Source organism: Dreissena polymorpha, chromosome 3, assembly GCF_020536995.1.
Source record: "Dreissena polymorpha isolate Duluth1 chromosome 3, UMN_Dpol_1.0, whole genome shotgun sequence".
Lineage (NCBI taxonomy): Eukaryota > Metazoa > Mollusca > Bivalvia > Myida > Dreissenidae > Dreissena > Dreissena polymorpha.
Window position 1 is genome coordinate 145,627,771 of NC_068357.1, and position 18,586 is coordinate 145,646,356.

Consider the following 18,586-nt stretch of genomic DNA (forward strand, 5'->3'; position numbering starts at 1 on the left):
TGACCTTGAAGGATGACCTTGACCTTGATCCTTCACCACTCAAAATGTGCAGCTCCATGAGATACACATGCATGTCAAATATAAAATTGCTAGCTTCAATATTGCAGAAGTGACATCACATGAGCAATTTTGACCCATATATTTGACCTTGAAGGATGACCTTGACCTTTCACCACTCAAAATGTGCAGCTCCATGAGATACACATGCATGCCAAATATCAAGTAGCTATCTTCAATATTGCAAAAGTACTCATCAAATGAGTGATTTTGGCCACATATATTTGACCTCTGACCTTGAAGGATGACCTTGACCTTTCGCCACTCAAAATGTGCAGCTCCATGAGATACACATGCATACCAAATAACAAGTTGCTATCTTGAATATTGAAATATTGCAAAAGTGTACATTAAATGAGCGATTTTGACCCATATATTTGACCTTGAAGGATGACCTTGACCTTTCACCACTCAAAATGTGCAGCTCCATGAGATACATATGCATGCAAAATATCAAGTTGCTATCTTCAATATTGCAAAGTTATTGCAAATGTTAAAGTTGGCGCAAACCTACAGACCAAGAGACAGGGCAAAAACAATATGTCCCCCACTACTATAGTGGGGGACATAAAAATATCCCCACTGCTTGTCATCCTTTTAAAAATAATTGAGTTAATTGGCGCGGTGTACTTGAATTAGCCATTGCCTTTTAACTCGGTCGGTTACTTAACAGAAATTTAACAGCTGTGATTTATATATAAGTTTATGTACTTTTGACTAAATTTTGAAATGAACAAATCATGAAAGCTTAATTACCATTTATTTTCTAAAGCTAGCACCTATATGTCCAATGTCATCTCTCTTTTTATATCTATAGAATACATGTTAAAACCTTTCCCACAGACACATTTTCTATTGCATACATAGTTGTATAATAGTATAAACAAGAGCACTGCATAACGGGTGCCACGCTCGGCTGCGAAAGCTTGTCAGATTTGATTTTTTTTAGAGGTCACAGTGAGTGACCTAAAAATGGGTGTGGCATGTAGAACTCGTCAAGGTGCATCTACATATGAAGTTTCAAAGTTGTAGCTGGAAGCACTTTGAGTTAAGAGCCTATGTTAAAGTTTTATATTAGAGGTCACAGTGACCTTGACCTAGTGACCCAAAAATGGGTGTGGCGTGTAGAACTCCTCAAGGTGCATCTACATATGAAGTTTCAAAGTTGTAGGTGGAAGCACTTTGATTCTAGAGCCAATTTTAAGGTTTAAGCACGACGCCTACAGCAGACGACGAGCTGGCTATGACAATACCTTGGGTTTTCTCCGAAAACAGCCGAGCTAAACATAAATCTTTACTCTAATTAACATAATTAAACAATAGTTGTTTTCTTTCTAAAAACAACTTGCTGAATTCAAAACTAAGAACGAGCCTAGCAAAACCAATAACATTCCTCATAAAGCAATACATACAGAAAGGAAGGACCAAACTAAGGGTCTAAAGTCAACACAGATGCGACAATCATCAATGCAATACTGTTGTCTCCTATGAAACCTCCATCATATGTTGTACTTTCTGACTTGATTAACTTAGCTACCCAGTCTGCATTGTGTATTCATAGGTCCTTTGCCATTTGAATAGCACTAAGAATTTCAATCCAATAACCATCTGGGTCCTGAATGAAGGCCAAACCCTTCATCTTGCCTGTTGATACAAAAAGGGTCCATGATCAAAACTTTTCAATGCAAAATAATGTTATTCAAAATACATGAGCACATGTTCATTTTACTTTTTTAAATGTTAAGTTAAAAGTTATAGAACAAAATTTTTTAGGCATTCATAAACATAACTTTCTTTGAAATCCTATCTAGGTCTGTAACTACAAAATTTGTAACTTTGTAACAAACATTTTTTCATTAGATATAAATATATTTATGATCCAGTTGTTTTATTGTCCAAGAGCATATACAAAAACAGTTATTGTAAAAGAGCTGTTTGTATAAAACCCATTATGGCTAGGCTTCCTTATAAGTTTGAACCGACTATCAGATAACAACCACTCGACTTCTAAAATGGATACGTAAGAGGTTTATGGACAATGGCCAACCAAGATACCATATCATCATCAATGTTTGGCATAATTGTCATGAATCTATAATAAAATGATAAAAATGAGAACCACCGACTAACCTCCATCAGGGGTCTTGATAAATTTCACTCCCAGCTTCTCAAACCTTTCACAAGCTTTGTATACATCGGGAACATTGATGCCAATGTGTCCTACAGATAATAAATGAGAACAAGTCTTTCCATCAGCCAAAGCCATTAATTAGCTAAAATAAACAGGAGTGTTTTATCAAACATAATACAGAGTTGTAAAGTTGAATAATAAAGGATTGGAAAGCAAGAGTATTGTTACTATATCAATAAAATATGCTATTAATTTCTTAAAAACCTGAATGGTAAAGTGACAACAAGTAAGATGGTGCTCCTAAAGGCCCCTGGTTGACAGCAAAGTTTTTACATTAGACTATTCAAACTAAAGTTTTGTTTATTAAATTTATTTTATGACCTTAAAAAAATCATACAAAAATCTGTGAACATGTCCCTTAAATTAATATAACATATTGAACTGCAGCTCACCAAATCCTCTCGGGTCACTGTTGCCATTGTGGTACGGCTCGCCATCCTCATTCTCTGTTCCCCAGTTACTTAAATTGCACAGAATGAAATAGTTCATAAATGATGTGCTTAAGAATGATTTGCTAGACTAATTTTGTAATCAAGTCATGGATGAATCACTTAATCTGATTAAGATTTAATGAGTAACCAATTTTTCGCCTAGGCCATCTTTGTTTCACACTTAACACTCAAAAGGTTTAATTGAAACAGATCAAATTTGTATGCAGATTTATTTAACTTGTTACTGTATATGCATAATCATCAATGAAGTAAGTATTCACAACAATTTTACAAATGTCATATATAGACCTCTAATAAAATGGTGTTTTTATGACATTTAATCGCAGTAATTACCTGAATAAACATTTCAAGACTGGCAGATGGTTTCTGATCATACCAATTTACTCCTGGTTTATTATTAACAACTATGAAATATTTTGTGCCTCATATAAAAATTATTTACATGAATGGTCTAGTTCAGTAAAATACAAAAGAGGAAACAAGAAGTATGGAGACCGATCAGTAAATTTTATGTTAAAATTAATTTCTATGCCATGCAAATTTGCACTTTTTGGTAGCACTTTATTGTATTATTGTTGTTAACTTTGGCACTTGCTTTTAACTTTTAATATTTCTAAGCAATAAGAACTAAACAACAGATTGCCAAGCAATATGGTCCCCTACCGGTGAAACTCAACCATTATCAGTACTTTTTTATTTGTTGCCATAGCAACCAGAATTACTGACCTAGGAACAAAATGAAATGACGTGCATAATCTCCATATTGCCATCTATCCATGTTTCAAGTTTTATGAAAAAATATGAAGAACTTTTAAAGTTATCGCCGCAGGATCCAGACAAGTGTGACTGACAGACAGAGCACAAACCATAAGTCCCCTCCGGTTTCATCGGTAGGGGACACAAATTAACATAAAACAAGAGGGCGGGCCAGTATGACCCTTAGAGCACACAAGCTTATTGACAGCAATTGCTCAAGACTTGACCAGCTGATCTACTAGTTTTTGACAACACTTGACCCAGATTCAAACATGGCCTTTATATTGTCAATACTACCCAGTTCAATCAAGTCATAAATGTGGCTCTTAAGTGATAAGTTTTTAACAGATAAAATGTGTTCAGACGCATCTGAGCAAGACTCAAATTTGGCCTAGATTTTGTTTCATCAGCCTGGCTGGTAATTATTATGTCATAGGCCTCCTCAGTGAAGTTCCTATGTCTTAATCATTTGTACCAAGTATGGTTAAAATCATTATAAGTACGGAAATATACTAGATAAGCACCATGTCCAATCAGGAGCTTAACCATTGGCCTACAGAACTGATAACTGTCACACGACACGTTTCATTATAGCAACAATTTGCATGGTGATGGTTTTAAATCCTTCTTTTCAACAGCCTGGGAAAAACAAATCTGAAGGAGGGCCAAAGTCAGTGTTTTATATAATTGGGAAGAAAAAATTATGGAAGCATAATTATTGAGTTGTTACTGTGTAAGTTCAATGGTGGCAGGACGGGTAAAGAGCCACTTTTTTCTCTCCTTTTTATCAGCTGGACGATCCTCTGCCTTTTCATATCCCATGAAGTACAGGGAAAACTTCCCTGCTGGAAAATCATATTTGTCCAAGAGCCTGAAAAGAAGACCCAGAACAGCAAATTATTTAAACAGAAAGGTGAAAGAAAAATGTATCTACCACCAAATTGATGTTGACAACACATAATTGTTTTGATAATTGTATACCTGTATCTTATCTGATAAAATAAATAACTGATTCATTATACTTTAATGACTTTAGGCTGTACAAAAACCAATATCCCAAAAACATTTATTGCAAAGGTAACATCTTCATTATATTCTCACCTCATTCCAAGGACATTTGTATAAAATTCTAGAGACCGTTTTGGGTCTTTTATTCTATACATGGTCTGCTGCATAATAAAGTCCTGAAATGTAAAGATTAAAATGAAATAATTCGCCAATGTTTACTGCAAAACAAACACGAACCGAAAAAAGTTCATACTTGAGTGGATGCAAATTGTTCACCTTGTGACTACAGAAGACAAATACAAAGTGCCAAGTGTGTCTTACATTTGTGGTGATTAGCATACAATTTGAACAGCTTTGAGATACATGTACAGTTGAAGTCTTTAACCAAAGCCTGAGCTCAAACCAACATAAGTGCTCTTATTGGTCACTTAATGATTGTATCCAAAGTAAATGCTTATAGGCTTCATCAATTATGACTTGTAGTTACAGAGTTATGGCACATTTGTCTGTGGTTGCAGCTTCACTAGAGGAGTGTAGTCATAATAAGGCACTTTCCTGAACTTTGCTGTTAGACTGAATATGTTGATATAGATGAAAAGTGAAAGTCCCCAGTATGTTCCCTCACATGTGGTACATAAGGCAGGTGGCTTAGGCTTAATTAAAAAATATTTTCTTTTATTGGGACTTTCAGGAAGTAATTTGGGTAAAATATATACTTAATGATATTAGGATTGGACCACAACTTAGGAACAAGGAGATGATATGGAGGAGTGATGGCAACTACATGGTGGATACTTTTATGTAGCATGATGCAGGGGCGTAACTAGCATTTTTTTAGCTGTAGGCCCGGATATGATACATAAAAATCGGGGGTCCTCCCCCTGATTTTTTGTAATCCTTTAACGCCTGTGGTGAGACTTGAAGCATATCTAGACAAATAATAAGATAAGAAAATACAAGACTTTGGCCTGTTTTTCTTTTATATTTTACTGTTTTATCTCAATGTCAGAGAACTACATTTTACTGTATTATCTTTATACCAGAGAACTAAATTTTAAAACAATATGGATCAGAGAAACATTTTAAAGTGTAACACTGAACTTATTCACAAGTCAAATCATGGTTATCCTTTTCAATAATACTGTCTGCATTTCTATAACGGCACCGTAACGTGTTGTGTGCAAAATTTAATTATAGTTGATCTGTTTGTTAATTGTTCTAACAAGTGTATCAATTACATGAATTCTACACTTAACCGAGGCAAATGTGTTGATGATTTCATCGATCGAAATATCCGTTTATCTGTAAATGTGTAGGAGGCATAAATCAGACAGGTTTTCACTAGACATGATGCTACTCATGAACGATTTGATACATCGCATAGAACTGAAGGAACGCTCACACGAGGCTGATCGAGGTAGCTGGCATTGTGTCAGTGAGCAGGATTGCTAGAACACTATGTATAGCCGGGTATGCTGCCTTTGGTGTAACATCCAGAGTATCTATAAGAGTGCCTGGCTTCTGAACGTTGTTGTTCCACCATACCTTCCAGAGCCGAACTTCGCCCTGCAAATGCATCTCTAGTCTAGTCTAGTCATGTCGCTTTCATTACTCGTGTAGATTTGATTCATATGTTCATCATTCAGGTAATCCAACCTTGTTGGCAGAAGTAGCTGCGCATGTAGATCTATGTAAACTTGTAACAGCAAGTCACATGAAAAGATGCCAGCTAGAATCTATGCACATAGAAAGAAGTAGAGTTTATAATTGGAAGATATGTCCTTTTAACACGTACAGAATCCATTTTCTAAGGATTATGTCAATATGAAATGCAGATTTCTAACACCTCACCCGCTCAAGTCAAGGTCAACATTTTAATGCGTTTTTCGAAGTTGAAGCATTTTTATTTTTTTCATGTTTAAAAAAATGTAGGCGTCGGGCCTGCTGAGCCTCATAGCAGCTACGCCCCTGTGATGAGACGGACTTTTTAGTTCTGCGTTTTACAGGGGTAGGTTTAATAACGTTCATAAAACAAATCTTATTAATCTAAATTTACTTTTGTTGATTCGTCCGGCTCATGACAAACGGCGGCTAGGTCTTCATCGGATAAAATTGGATCACTCATTTTCCGGCCAATTTAGTTTGTCGCGTTCTGGTTTGAAAGAAAGATAACACTTGTGCAACTTGCGTTCTAGTTTTTGACAGATAAGACTTTGCAACTTTCACAGCGAAATGAAATGGCGAACTGTCAGCTGACAATTGCGCACAAAAAGAAACAGAACAATTCCCTGACCCTGTGACTTATATTATACGCAACAACGAGATATGATGTTGGTTAGTACATTCAATAAAACAAAATGTTAATATCATGACTAAATCCATACTGAGTGACATCATTAGTCTAGTAAAAAATGGGGTTTCCCAAGTGTTGAGGCTACTTTCATTTTGAGTGAGGACTGACATGACTGAGGTTTGAACTGTGAACTAATGGACATATCTCTAGCTTATCTCTCACTGCAGATATAAGTTGTCCTTCATATGAACGTAATTAACATATTATTAGGTGAAGTAACATTATAATGCTTGCTATGTGTGTATGATAATAAGATAAAAAGGAAGATCTAACAGTTACACAGGTAATTAAAAAAACTGTTTTAAAATATATAATCTAAGCATTCTAAGGTATGCTTGATTGGTAATTGTCAGCTCGGGTACTACTTAAATGTACCATGGGTACTCTTAAGTATATTAAATGTACCCTGGGTACAGAAAAAATACTGAAACATATCTGGAAATTATAGTGCTAAATTGGTTATTGTTGGCTTTTTTTCTTCAAATTAATTATGTTCAAATTTATGTCAAAAGTCTGTAAAATGACTTCTATATTATAAAAACTCCCACTAAAAAAAGCATGTTGAGGCATGTTTTTGTTCCAATAGAATTTTGTTGCGTAATCGATACTGAGTGTTAAGACATTAGAGTTTGGTCTGGAATTAAAACTTGGGTACAGTCTAAAATTGCTGTGTACGTGCTAGTATATTTTCCGTACCTGAGGTACATTTAAGTTAGCCAAACTTGTTGATGCTCTCAAATATTAAGCTGCTTTTTATATTGGTAATATTTGGAAAAGAATTAAGCCCATATAAAAAGTATCTCTAAATTATTTGCGCGTCTTAAGACTACATTTAAGTATACAGTGTTTTTTTATGGCAATTTCGGGGCTGATATTCGGCCCCATTCCCCTCAAAAAAGAGTTAATATTTTTCCTCAATTTTGTAAAAAAAATTCCCTTCCAGAAGTAAAAAAAAAAAAACAACTTTTTTTAGGAAGAACTGTCTTATGATAAATATAGCTCACATTTATTTGTTATTTCATCAACACCTAACAAAGTATATAACTTTAATAAGTATGATTTTTTATTATTATAAAGAGTTATATTAAATTAGTTTTTACCATGAATTGCATTTTTTCCCAAAATGGCCAGGAAAAGGCCTGATGTATCTACATTGTGTCAATAATTGTTGATAAAAACAATCATATTGGGTCCATTTTATTGATAACAAATCCTCAAATTTTCCATTTTATTGATTAAAAAATCCCAATAAGACTCAAATTGGCTTGGAAAACTGAGACTGTGCATGACGGCTGCAATGTCTGAAACTAATGTTGAAAAAATCATTGATATACATTTAAGAAAAAGGACAGAGACATTCAGCTGTGAATATTACATTCATACATACATGTGTATTCAAATAATAAATATCATTATAAAGATTGAATTTTTAATTTTCCCCTTTTTCCTAAAAAAACAACGCGTTTTTCCCCTTTGGACGGGCCCCGCCACCATTCCCCTATAGGTGAAAAAAAACACTGGTAAACTGAAGAGTACCCGGGGTAAATTTAAGTAGTACCCGAGCAGACAATGACCATCCGGCCTATTGTTTACCCTACTGTTTACCAGTTACAGCTAGCAATGTGAACATTCTATGCTCCATTTGTACAACCCAGGTAATTGTACCCATGAACAGGTAATTGTACCGATAGACAGGTACATTTTATCCAGCAAGCATGTCTGGGAATAAGAACATTTTTAAACTTGTTTAAAAGTTCAATAAAACCTCAACTATTTGTATTGTGGTGCAAATAACATCTGTGGTAACTCAAGTATTTTGAAAATTTGTAATATGTTTGGTCCAATTTGATATTAAAAATTTCCTATTGGACATGGCAAAAACTATCGGTTTACTGTTGTTTGTATTTGTTATATTTGATTAAGCTTGGATCAGCATATTGATGTCAAAGGGAAAATGTGCCTAGTATTTTTAAAGTAATTTCTCTTTATTAAGCATATTATAACAGTCATAATTGATTTGGTTTACATTTTCTGGGCTGTTAGGAATGATAAATCCATCACATTCATATTTCATCATTAAGACGATGTAAAAATCGGAAGACCAACTTTTGCATATAAAGTCTTTTTTCAGAACTAAAATCCATTCAGATATCCTTTAAAATCTTTTTTTTAATTATATAGCACCAGTTTGTGAATGCTGCTATTGTTTAAAAATCAAATTTAAATTATATGGAAGCAATGTCAATCTGAATAATATCTTAGTACAAAACTGGATGGTTATAGATCAATTTTGCACAGGATTTTTTTCAAGGGGAATTCCCTTGTTCTTCATTAGTGCCTAGGGTTCTTGTCAATCAAATGAAAAACTAACAGAAATAGTTTTTTTAATTATACGAAATATCAATTTACTTCCTACTCATTTGCTCATATAAATTTTCTAAGAATTCCCCAAGATAAAAGCAGAAATCCTCAATCTTGAGTTTTGCAAAAAGAAAGTTTAACAATGTAAGCAAGTATTTCATAAGACTGGACCAGTGGATTTGCTTTGGGATTAGTCAATCTCTGAAAGTAACAAGTAACAAAATTTAATAAATATTTCCACACTGCTGTGCCCAGCATGGTCGAGTTTTGGTGAATTACACAGTAAATAATTCATTAACTGTATTGTAAATCAACAGTAAGATAATTCCAAATAAGAATATTGAAATAATGCTGTAAATTTTGAAGAATTGTAGCTAGAATAATCCAATAAACATGATGTTGGATTAATCTAATTAGAATACTGAACAATGATAGGTCAATATCTGTTTGTTTAAGTTGTATTTAATTTGTTACTTATTCTTTAGCTGTTGGAGCATTGAAATAAGATGATGATGATGAAATAACACCCTAAAGAAGGCGACATGGCTATGCGTGTATCTCGAGTCCAGAACCCTGAGGCTGCCCAACCCAGTTCTCAGATTGTTGCTATAGGGCAGCTTAGGGAACATGAGCCACTCACAGATATACTGGAGCATATTCCACATAAGGTATGGAGTACTGGAGCATTTAAGGTGCATCCTTTCATGTGTGTAATTAATAAGATAATTGGAGCATATCCCACGTATTGAATGTATATTGTCAACTTTGATATACCGGTCCATTCCAGTAGAACTGACGTCAGTTCTGTAGCTTTTGGAAATATTGCTACATTTATCCCACATGGGCTACGATGTCAGCTGTGTTAAATTTCTGGAACAAATCACAATCACATGTTATGTAAGAGGTCACTGTGGTGTAGTGGATATGCTGTCTGTCTAGCGATTTGGAGGTCACAGGTTTGAACCCCACTGGGAGCCTTCCTCCAATCTCCCCCAAAGACAACAACAACTGGTTACAGTCTCAGGAATCCGACTCGAGAACGTTTCAATAAGCCCAAGGCTTTCTATGCAATCAAGCTAAAATAGATAGGTTTAAACTAATGTAGGATGTCAACTCTGTTGGTATTGGATATATTGCTGCATATCCCTCATTAGTTATTATTTCAGTTCTGTTGGTGGTATATATTCTGGAGCATATCATATATAATGTAGTTATGCCACCTCTGTAGTTATTAGATACTGGAGCATATCCCATGTATGGTATGATGTCAGCTCTGTGGGTATTTGAAATACTGCTGCATTCCCACCTTTGATATGATGTGATGTTGCAGATATTGGATATACTGCTGCATATGGACATTGTTTAAATTGTATTTATATGGGACTTAAAATAATTAAGATATTAAGTTTTGGATCAGTTTTATAATATCAATTAATATGTGATTAGTCACCCACTGCTATGTCTGATGTTTCCAAGGTCCAAAGGGGTCTGAAGACACAGTATGAGATCTTGGAATTGACCGCAATGGACGCCAACAACTGGTTCCTGGCATTAGGCACTAGCGTGGGAACTGTGTTCTTGTACGACAGAACCAAACACTCCATACAGAGGCTGAAGTCAGAGGTACAAAGGGCAGGGTTTGATTCTTACTAGTTTAAGTTTAATTGTCTTGTATTATTAAACAAAACATTTCATGCAAACTGAAAGGCTAGTCAAAGGAACACAAATATGACACTTTTAAAGCTTAATTTGTAGATAAATCTTATTTAATAACAGAGCAAAAAAATCACGCAGATTCTTAAGTCACTAACTAGTGACCATTATGGCCAGTGAATATAGTTATCACCAAAGAAATAAGCTAAAGTGGAAAAATATGACTTCTTATGTGGGTTTTATGGTCCTGTATGTCAGGCAGCATATAGTCATTGGCCTCTCCGTATATTTTAACAAGGTTAACTTAAAATGAGGTTTCATATAAAATTGGTAATGCTTCCTGAAAATCTTTTTTACCAGTTCTTGTATGAATATTACCTTTGAACACTATTAAATCTCCCTCGATATCCTTTCTTTATTTTAACCTTGACATTAACCTGCATTTTTTACCCATTCAGAAGATCATCACACCCCTATTATACCTGACCTCAGTTTAACCTTGACATTATTCTACATTTTTAACCCATTCAGAAGATCATCACACCCCTATTATACCTGACCTCAGTTTAACCTTGACATAAACCTACATTTTTTACCCATTCAGAAGATCATCACACCCCTATTATACCTGACCTCAGTTTAACCTTGACATTAACCAACATTGTTTACCCATTCAGAAGATCATCACACCCCTATTATACCTGACCTCAGTTTAACCTTGACATTAACCTACATTGTTTACCCATTCAGAAGATCATCACACCTCTATTATACCTGACCTCAGTTTAACCTTGACATTAACCTACATTTTTTACCCATTCAGAAGATCATCACACCCCTATTTTACCTGACCTCAGTTTAACCTTGACATTAACCTACATTTTTTACCCATTCAGAAGATCATCACACCCCTATTATACCTGACCTCAGTTTTACCTTGACATTAACCTACATTTTTTACCCATTCAGAAGATCATCACACCCCTATTATACCTGACCTCATTTTAACCTTGACATTAATCTACATTTTTACCCATTCAGAAGATCATCACACCCCTATTATACCTGACCTCAGTTTAACCTTGACATTAACCAACATTTTTTACCCATTCAGAAGATCATCACACCCCTATTATACCTGACCTCAGTTTAACCTTGTCATTAACCTACATTGTTTACCCATTCAGAAGATCATCACACCCCTATTATACCTGACCTCATTTTAACCTTGACATTAACCTACATTTTTTACCCATTCAGAAGATCATCACACCCCTATTATACCTGACCTCAGTTTAACCTCGACATTAACCTACATTTTTTACCCATTCAGAAGATCATCACACCTCTATTATACCTGACCTCAGTTTTACCTTGACATTAACCAATATTTTTTACCCATTCAGAAGATCATCACACCCCTATTATACCTGACCTCAGTTTAACCTTGACATTAACCTACATTTTTTACCCATTCAGAAGATCATCACACCCCTATTATACCTGACCTCAGTTGTACCTTGACATTAACCTACATTTGGACTCAAACTTATTGAGAAAGTCCAAATTTGTTGTCAACCCAGAATGATGCGTTTCCTCTAACTCCAATACTGCTTGCAACCAAGCTTTGATACTTGAATTGGATGTCATCTATGAATGCATGTAGGAGCTTCAAATTAACTTTTTGGACTAATTCAAAGGGTCACAATTTGTGGTAAACCAAATTTACTATTCATTTATTAATCCTTTGGACTAATTCAAAGGGTCACAATTTGTGGTAAACCAAAATTTACTATTCATTTAACATTTAACATCAATGAAATAAACTTCGAAATTGAAACTTCAATTCACCACTCAACACCCACTTGACCTCATTTTGACCTTGAAATTGAATTAATTTTAGACTAAGGACTTATTCACATGGGCCAATTAATCAATACTCACAAAGCTTTCTCCAAGTTTAACGGCAGTTATTAAAAGTAGCATCTTATTCTATTTATACAACAGGACAGTAATGATACAGTGACCGGTGTCAACTTGCATCATGGGATAGAGGACCAGGTTGCCATTGGTTACAGCTCAGGCACCATATACATCTTTCAGCTGCCCAACATGATGATTGGCCACAGCAAAAAGGTTTCTTTGATTCTAGTTAACATGTTTAGCTGTCCACACATTTTGCCTTCAACATGTGTAATGCATTGCGACTGCACTTTGTTCTGTTTTATTTTATGCTTTCCGGTGGTTTATAGAGAAATATCAGTGAATTAAAACTGATAATTACACTGTTTCAAACAGTGAAAATTATAAATAATTTTCACTGTTTAATGTGAAATGATGTCATTTTTTTGAAGTAATGACGTCATTATCCCAGTGAAATTCTTTAGTTAAACTCTTTAACAATGTATATAAACTGTGAAAAAAGCATAAAATAAAAAGAATATTTGTTGGATTCAGTGGAATATCGAATTTAATTCACTCGTGATCATAGAAAATATATTTTTTCACTTGTGGCTGCGCCACTCGTGAAAACATTATTATCTATGATCACTTGTGAATTAAAATCGATAATCCACTGAATCCAACAAATATCCTCTATATAATTCTTTAAGCATTTAAGACTCACAGCCTTTCATTCATTCCTAATGGTTAAGGTTCCAGACCAAGTTTAAAATATGCTGGTCAAGTATAAAATTGGGGATATTTGTTTGCTGTCAGATTATTTCCATGAAATATATTTTGCAGTAAAGTGAGAAAATTTTGAAGCTATTCAAAAAATTTCATTATCAAACTTTTACAAAGTAAATATGTTGACATATTTAAATGTTGTATTCATGAAGCTAGAGCGGTTTATTGTTGGTGACCTGCATACAAGATCCATCACATGTCTCGCCTGGAGCACAAATGGGATGCGTCTGTTCAGCGGGGACTCACAGGGGTCGGTAGGCTGCACAGAGGTCGACTTCTACCAGGTAGCTAATAGGGTCTTCGTTTCTGTTTCTGTATTTTAGTTGCGTTCTGGGAAAGCAGAGCTTAGTGCATGTGGGTGAAGTGTCGTCCAAGATTAGACTGTGCAGTAATCACAGGCTAATCAGGGACAACACTATCTGCCTTAACTGGATTTTTTCTAAGAAGAGACTTTCTTTAAAAGAAAAACCATAAATATTGTAAGTGCCATCCCTCAAAGGCTAAAATCAGACAAAACTTTACGCTCCTGAATTGAACGCCATTTTCCCAGAGCGAGGCTTATTTATTAATGACCAGAATTGATGTGTTTGTGCATGTGTTTCAGATGAGCTAATAATGGTAATTGTAAACATGTCTTGGCTTATTGATTAAACTGGTAATGTTCAAGATATCTTGACTCATTGACACAGTAAAATATGATAAACTAAATTTGTAATGGTTGAAGTATCTTGTATCATTGACAGAGTAAAATAGATAAGGACTTTTATTAAATTTGTTTTATATTTTTTGTATGAAAAATTTAAAACCAAATTAAAATTTGAAAGATAAGGAATATGTTTATTTCATTTCATAATGTTGTGAATATTGAACTTTGATGAATGAGGGTTAGACAAACACATTTCTAGCTCGGCGTTTTCGGAGAAAACCCGCGGTATTGTCATAGCCAGCTCGTCGTCCGACGTCCGCGTCGTGCTAAAACCTTATTATTTTGTTAAGGTTTTGAACATTGGCTCTAAAATCTAATTGCTTCCACCTACAACTTTGAAACTTCATATGTAGATGCACCTTGATGATTTCTACACGCCGCACCCATTTTTGGGTCACTAGGTCAAAGGTCAAGGACACTGTGACCTTTAAAAAGAAAAAAAATTCAGACAAGCTTTCATTTATTCAAAACTGCACCCGTAGCCGAGCGTGGCACACGTTATGCGGTGCTCTTGTTATCTATCTGTTAGGTGATATGAGTAAAAATATGTAATAATGGGTTGCCATCTTAAACAGTGATTCCTACAAACTTGTCCATCCTTTTCCAACTAGACCATGTATTCTCTCAGGGCAAGTGTTCCAGCAGAACACTTATATCAGAGAAGGACACGTCTGTGGTTCAGCTGCATCATGGTCATCGCTCACTTCTCATTTCTACCAGACACAGAACTGTCGTCTGCCGCATGGACGACCATGATAGGCTGGTACAGATTGGCACTAAGGATAGGAAAAGGTAAGAATTTATGACACACAAATATATATTATATCTTTAAAGCTTTTTCTTTAATTTTGACAATTTATGGGCTATGTGGTCGTTTTATGCATCTGAAGATCATTGAAATGTAACGCAGAATACAACAACGTAAGTTTATTTAAATTTAGTCATTTCCCTTTGTTTAAATCTTTATCTCTCCATTTCCATTGAATAGTTTCAATTGATACTTTATTAATAATAGGAAACTTTTAAAGAAGTGCAGGACACATGCAAACATTACTGGTTCTTCTGTCAAAACATTCAAGATCATTCCTAACTTGTGACTATGCTTGTTTATCTAACTCAAACCCAGTTTATTGCATATTCGATGTTTGTCTAGATTTATGATCTTCCATTTCCCCTTTTTTCTTTTAATTGTATGCACAATGCTTTGAATGTTATTTCTTCAATGTCAGTCCTGGGGACTTTGGCGCTTGCTTTGTTCCGGCCATGTGCAAAGTGGATGACGCTCATTTGTACGCCTGCAGACCAGGATTTCGAATCTGGAAAGCCTCAATCTCTGGATCCGTCAGCAATACTTACATCTTCAAAGACCTTCTGGCTGCGACCCATCCAGCCATTAGTGTTCTAAACTTTGATGTGACGAGCATTAGTAAAGCCCTGAATACGTCGCAGTTCTGCCAGTTGATACTGTTCCAGGAGAAGACACTTGTTACTTGGAATGATAGCACGCTCTATGTACTGGACCCAGACTCTCTGCAGGTTGTTGGCTCCCAGAATAGGATGGGGCTGATCAAGTGCGTTGCTGTTACTGATAGTGAGATATTTGTGTTACGCCAAGGGACCAACAGGAACCTGATTAGAATAGCTGCTATTCCCCTGGAGAAGCCTAAGAACCATTGTAGGTCTTGAATTTTTTATATTCCTTTCATGATTTATAAGTAGCTCGTCCTTTGTAATTTAGGGCATGACTTGACATTATTGCTGGATGTTAATGTTTAGTGTTAATTAGGGATGGGACCGAATATTCGAATATTTGAAAATCGGCCAAATATTCGTATCCAAAATTCATATTCGAATATTCTATTTTTATGCAAAGATACCAATAAAAAAGTTAAGTACATGGACAAAGTCGCAGTCTAGGTTTAGTGCATACGACTTCTCGTTGTTTGGATAACAGCTGCCATCAATGAACGAGGTGATAATTGGCAAACAGGAGGGTATAAGGTGTGGGACCACTCGCCATTTTACTTTAAATTTGTATTGATGCAATATGTACAATGTATTTTTTGATAATCAGTCGAAAATGAAAATTAATTTATGTGAAACATCAATGTGTATCGATAAGCAATCAATTTGTTTGATATAAAAAAATATGTATTTTGACAGGTCTTTTAACTTCAGGTGGTATAATACACATTATATTTGGACTTGATTGGGCCGCAGATGGAATTTATTTCAATGTGAAGCATCTTTCGATAGCAATTAGCGACTTATATCACAAAACACCATGGTGTGAATGCCTGATAAAATCAATGATTTGCCAATAAATCGCTAATATGGTGTCAAAAACAACACTGGTGCATTCGAGTAGTACATGTAAATGTTGTTACTAGGGGGCAATTAAGGAATAAGTGATAGTAAGTTTTATCATGACAGACCTTGAATAGCGAAATTTATTGTGAATTTATATAATGTATGTCGTGTTTTACGAATGTCGGGTCAAATTGTCTCATATCAGGACGCCGGGCTAAATACCCCCAAAACGGGACTGTCTCACCGAGATCCCGAAGTATGGCATGTTTGTTTTTAATGCTTTATTCATATATTAAATCAATTATTATCTAATCCGAATTTTTTTTACTTAAAAAAACAAGTAAATCGTCGTGGTACTTAATTCCAGAAAAGAAGTGATATATCCAAGAACTATAACCCTGCGTTTTCTTACAGAAGAGTTATTACCCTCTGATGTTTTTGTATGGTGTATTTTTTCATGGCTAAATCTCAGATACTGTACAAGATTTCCCCATGATACTTCATGGGTATATAATATATTATATATCAATGGGGAGAAGTGCCATGAACAAGAGCCATAATCCTACACTTTATAAAATAAGAGTTATTGCCCTCTGATGTTTTTACATGATGTAACTTCATAGGCTACCTTTATTTTCAATGTTAATTGATTTGTTAAAAGAATGTTGTAAATGCATCACAGGTGCAAATGAGTGCAAACAGGCGCAACCCTTCCCAAACCTTTTCTTTGAGTTCTGCCTCCATCAATAAACACAATTTATTTGGCAGGAAATATAAATTCAACACATTTGCTTGTAAAAAATATTGTTTTCCTTGTTTTAAAATCTATCATATCAAATAAAAGTACACAAACGGGAATACGGTATGATAGCAACTGATATATGTTTGACCACGGCTGTGGATAGATCATGCATTGAAGGTCAGAATATTTCACAAGTTCAGGTGTTACAATCTTTTAACTTGACAAAGATTAATATTTGTTAGTTTTGTCTGTTGTTTTTTAATGTGTATTTTGAAATAATAATTGCAGTAACTGTGAAAGAGATAATTGCGTTTGCCATTCCTATTTCAGGTTCACTCATTTCACCTTCATCTCTCTTCATGCCTTATTAGTTATTACTTGTTTCAGTGCTGCAACTGCTTCACCTTGAACGTGAAGAGAAAGATACCAAACATTCCACCAACAATACTGAAAGTCGCCAAACTACAAAGTTGGACGATGACGCAAAATCAAAATCACCATTGAAAGTGCTGAAAGGGAATATTCTGGAGAAAGTCAAAAGCATTCCAAAGCCATACGAGATTAAAGACTTAATAACTGAAAAGCTAGTTGATTTGAGAAATGAGTCCATTTCCATTAAAGTGGTAAATGACAAGAGTTCTAGAGATATTTCACCCCCTGGTGTCCTCCCACCTGTTATAAGACTCAGCTCACCAGATCTCCCAAAAATTGAGATCAGTTCTGGTGTGCCTGTAGGTAATGCACCAGTCCAAAGTGTACCCAACCAGTCTGATGCTAGAATTGAAACAGGAAGTGCAATAGGAAGTCAGTCTGGTTTCTTATCTGAAAGAATGGGACTGCAAGGTGAACGACTCGGTGGTGGAACCAGTCAACTATTGCATGAGAACTTGGCACTAACAGAGCCTGGGTTTCATGACAGGAAGGTGTTCATGCAGGCTGGGGAGGGGGATGATGGGGACATTGTATTCAGCAGGAGGGTGAAACCAAAGATTAAAAAGAAAAAGAGAAGTAAGTGCTTAGTTACAAGATGATATGTATGATTATTGTTTTAGATCAAAACTTGTGTAAGCTTGAATATAAAATCAGGGAAAATTTTCATCTTATTTATTTTGCTTTATTTGTGTTATACTACAATTTGTTTAGCCTAACCATGTGTAGTAAAATACAGAAAAATATCAGTGAGACGACAGATTTCTTTCAAATTTTCTATAAAAATGTGAAGGAAAATTCAATAGCATGTAAAAAATGATAATAATTTGTTGTTTTTGTGTGATAATACTTATATTATCATCATCACAGGATCTGGAAA

The 18,586-nt window shown here is 35.1% G+C and overlaps 2 protein-coding genes across 4 annotated transcripts in view; one reads left to right on the forward strand and one right to left on the reverse strand.

The window, feature by feature from the left end:
- Positions 1-800: 800 nt before the first annotated feature.
- Positions 801-6,688, reverse strand: LOC127871861 (lactoylglutathione lyase-like). Its single transcript, XM_052415123.1, has 6 exons — positions 6,521-6,688; positions 4,558-4,640; positions 4,187-4,327; positions 2,641-2,708; positions 2,188-2,277; positions 801-1,701 (listed from the first exon to the last, which is right to left on the reverse strand). Exons 1-6 carry the CDS (start codon positions 6,587-6,589, stop codon positions 1,613-1,615), a joined length of 540 nt encoding a protein of 179 aa, XP_052271083.1. The 5' UTR covers positions 6,590-6,688; the 3' UTR covers positions 801-1,612.
- A 4-nt stretch (positions 6,689-6,692) lies between these two features.
- The window catches only part of LOC127871817 (tectonin beta-propeller repeat-containing protein 2-like), a 31,853-nt gene continuing 19,959 nt past the window's right edge, over positions 6,693-18,586 (forward strand). The window contains exons 1-8 of one of the 3 annotated variants that reach the window (XM_052415027.1): positions 6,693-6,798; positions 9,664-9,846; positions 10,655-10,801; positions 12,839-12,967; positions 13,672-13,803; positions 14,854-15,017; positions 15,455-15,900; positions 17,665-18,285. In XM_052415027.1, the coding sequence (XP_052270987.1) occupies positions 9,721-9,846; positions 10,655-10,801; positions 12,839-12,967; positions 13,672-13,803; positions 14,854-15,017; positions 15,455-15,900; positions 17,665-18,285 (1,765 nt within the window). In that variant the 5' untranslated portion in view covers positions 6,693-6,798; positions 9,664-9,720. Of the gene's footprint in view, positions 6,799-6,860; positions 7,101-9,663; positions 9,847-10,654; positions 10,802-12,838; positions 12,968-13,671; positions 13,804-14,853; positions 15,018-15,454; positions 15,901-17,664; positions 18,286-18,586 lie in introns of those variants that run through there. The other 2 variants (XM_052415026.1, XM_052415028.1) reach the window with 2 other exon arrangements.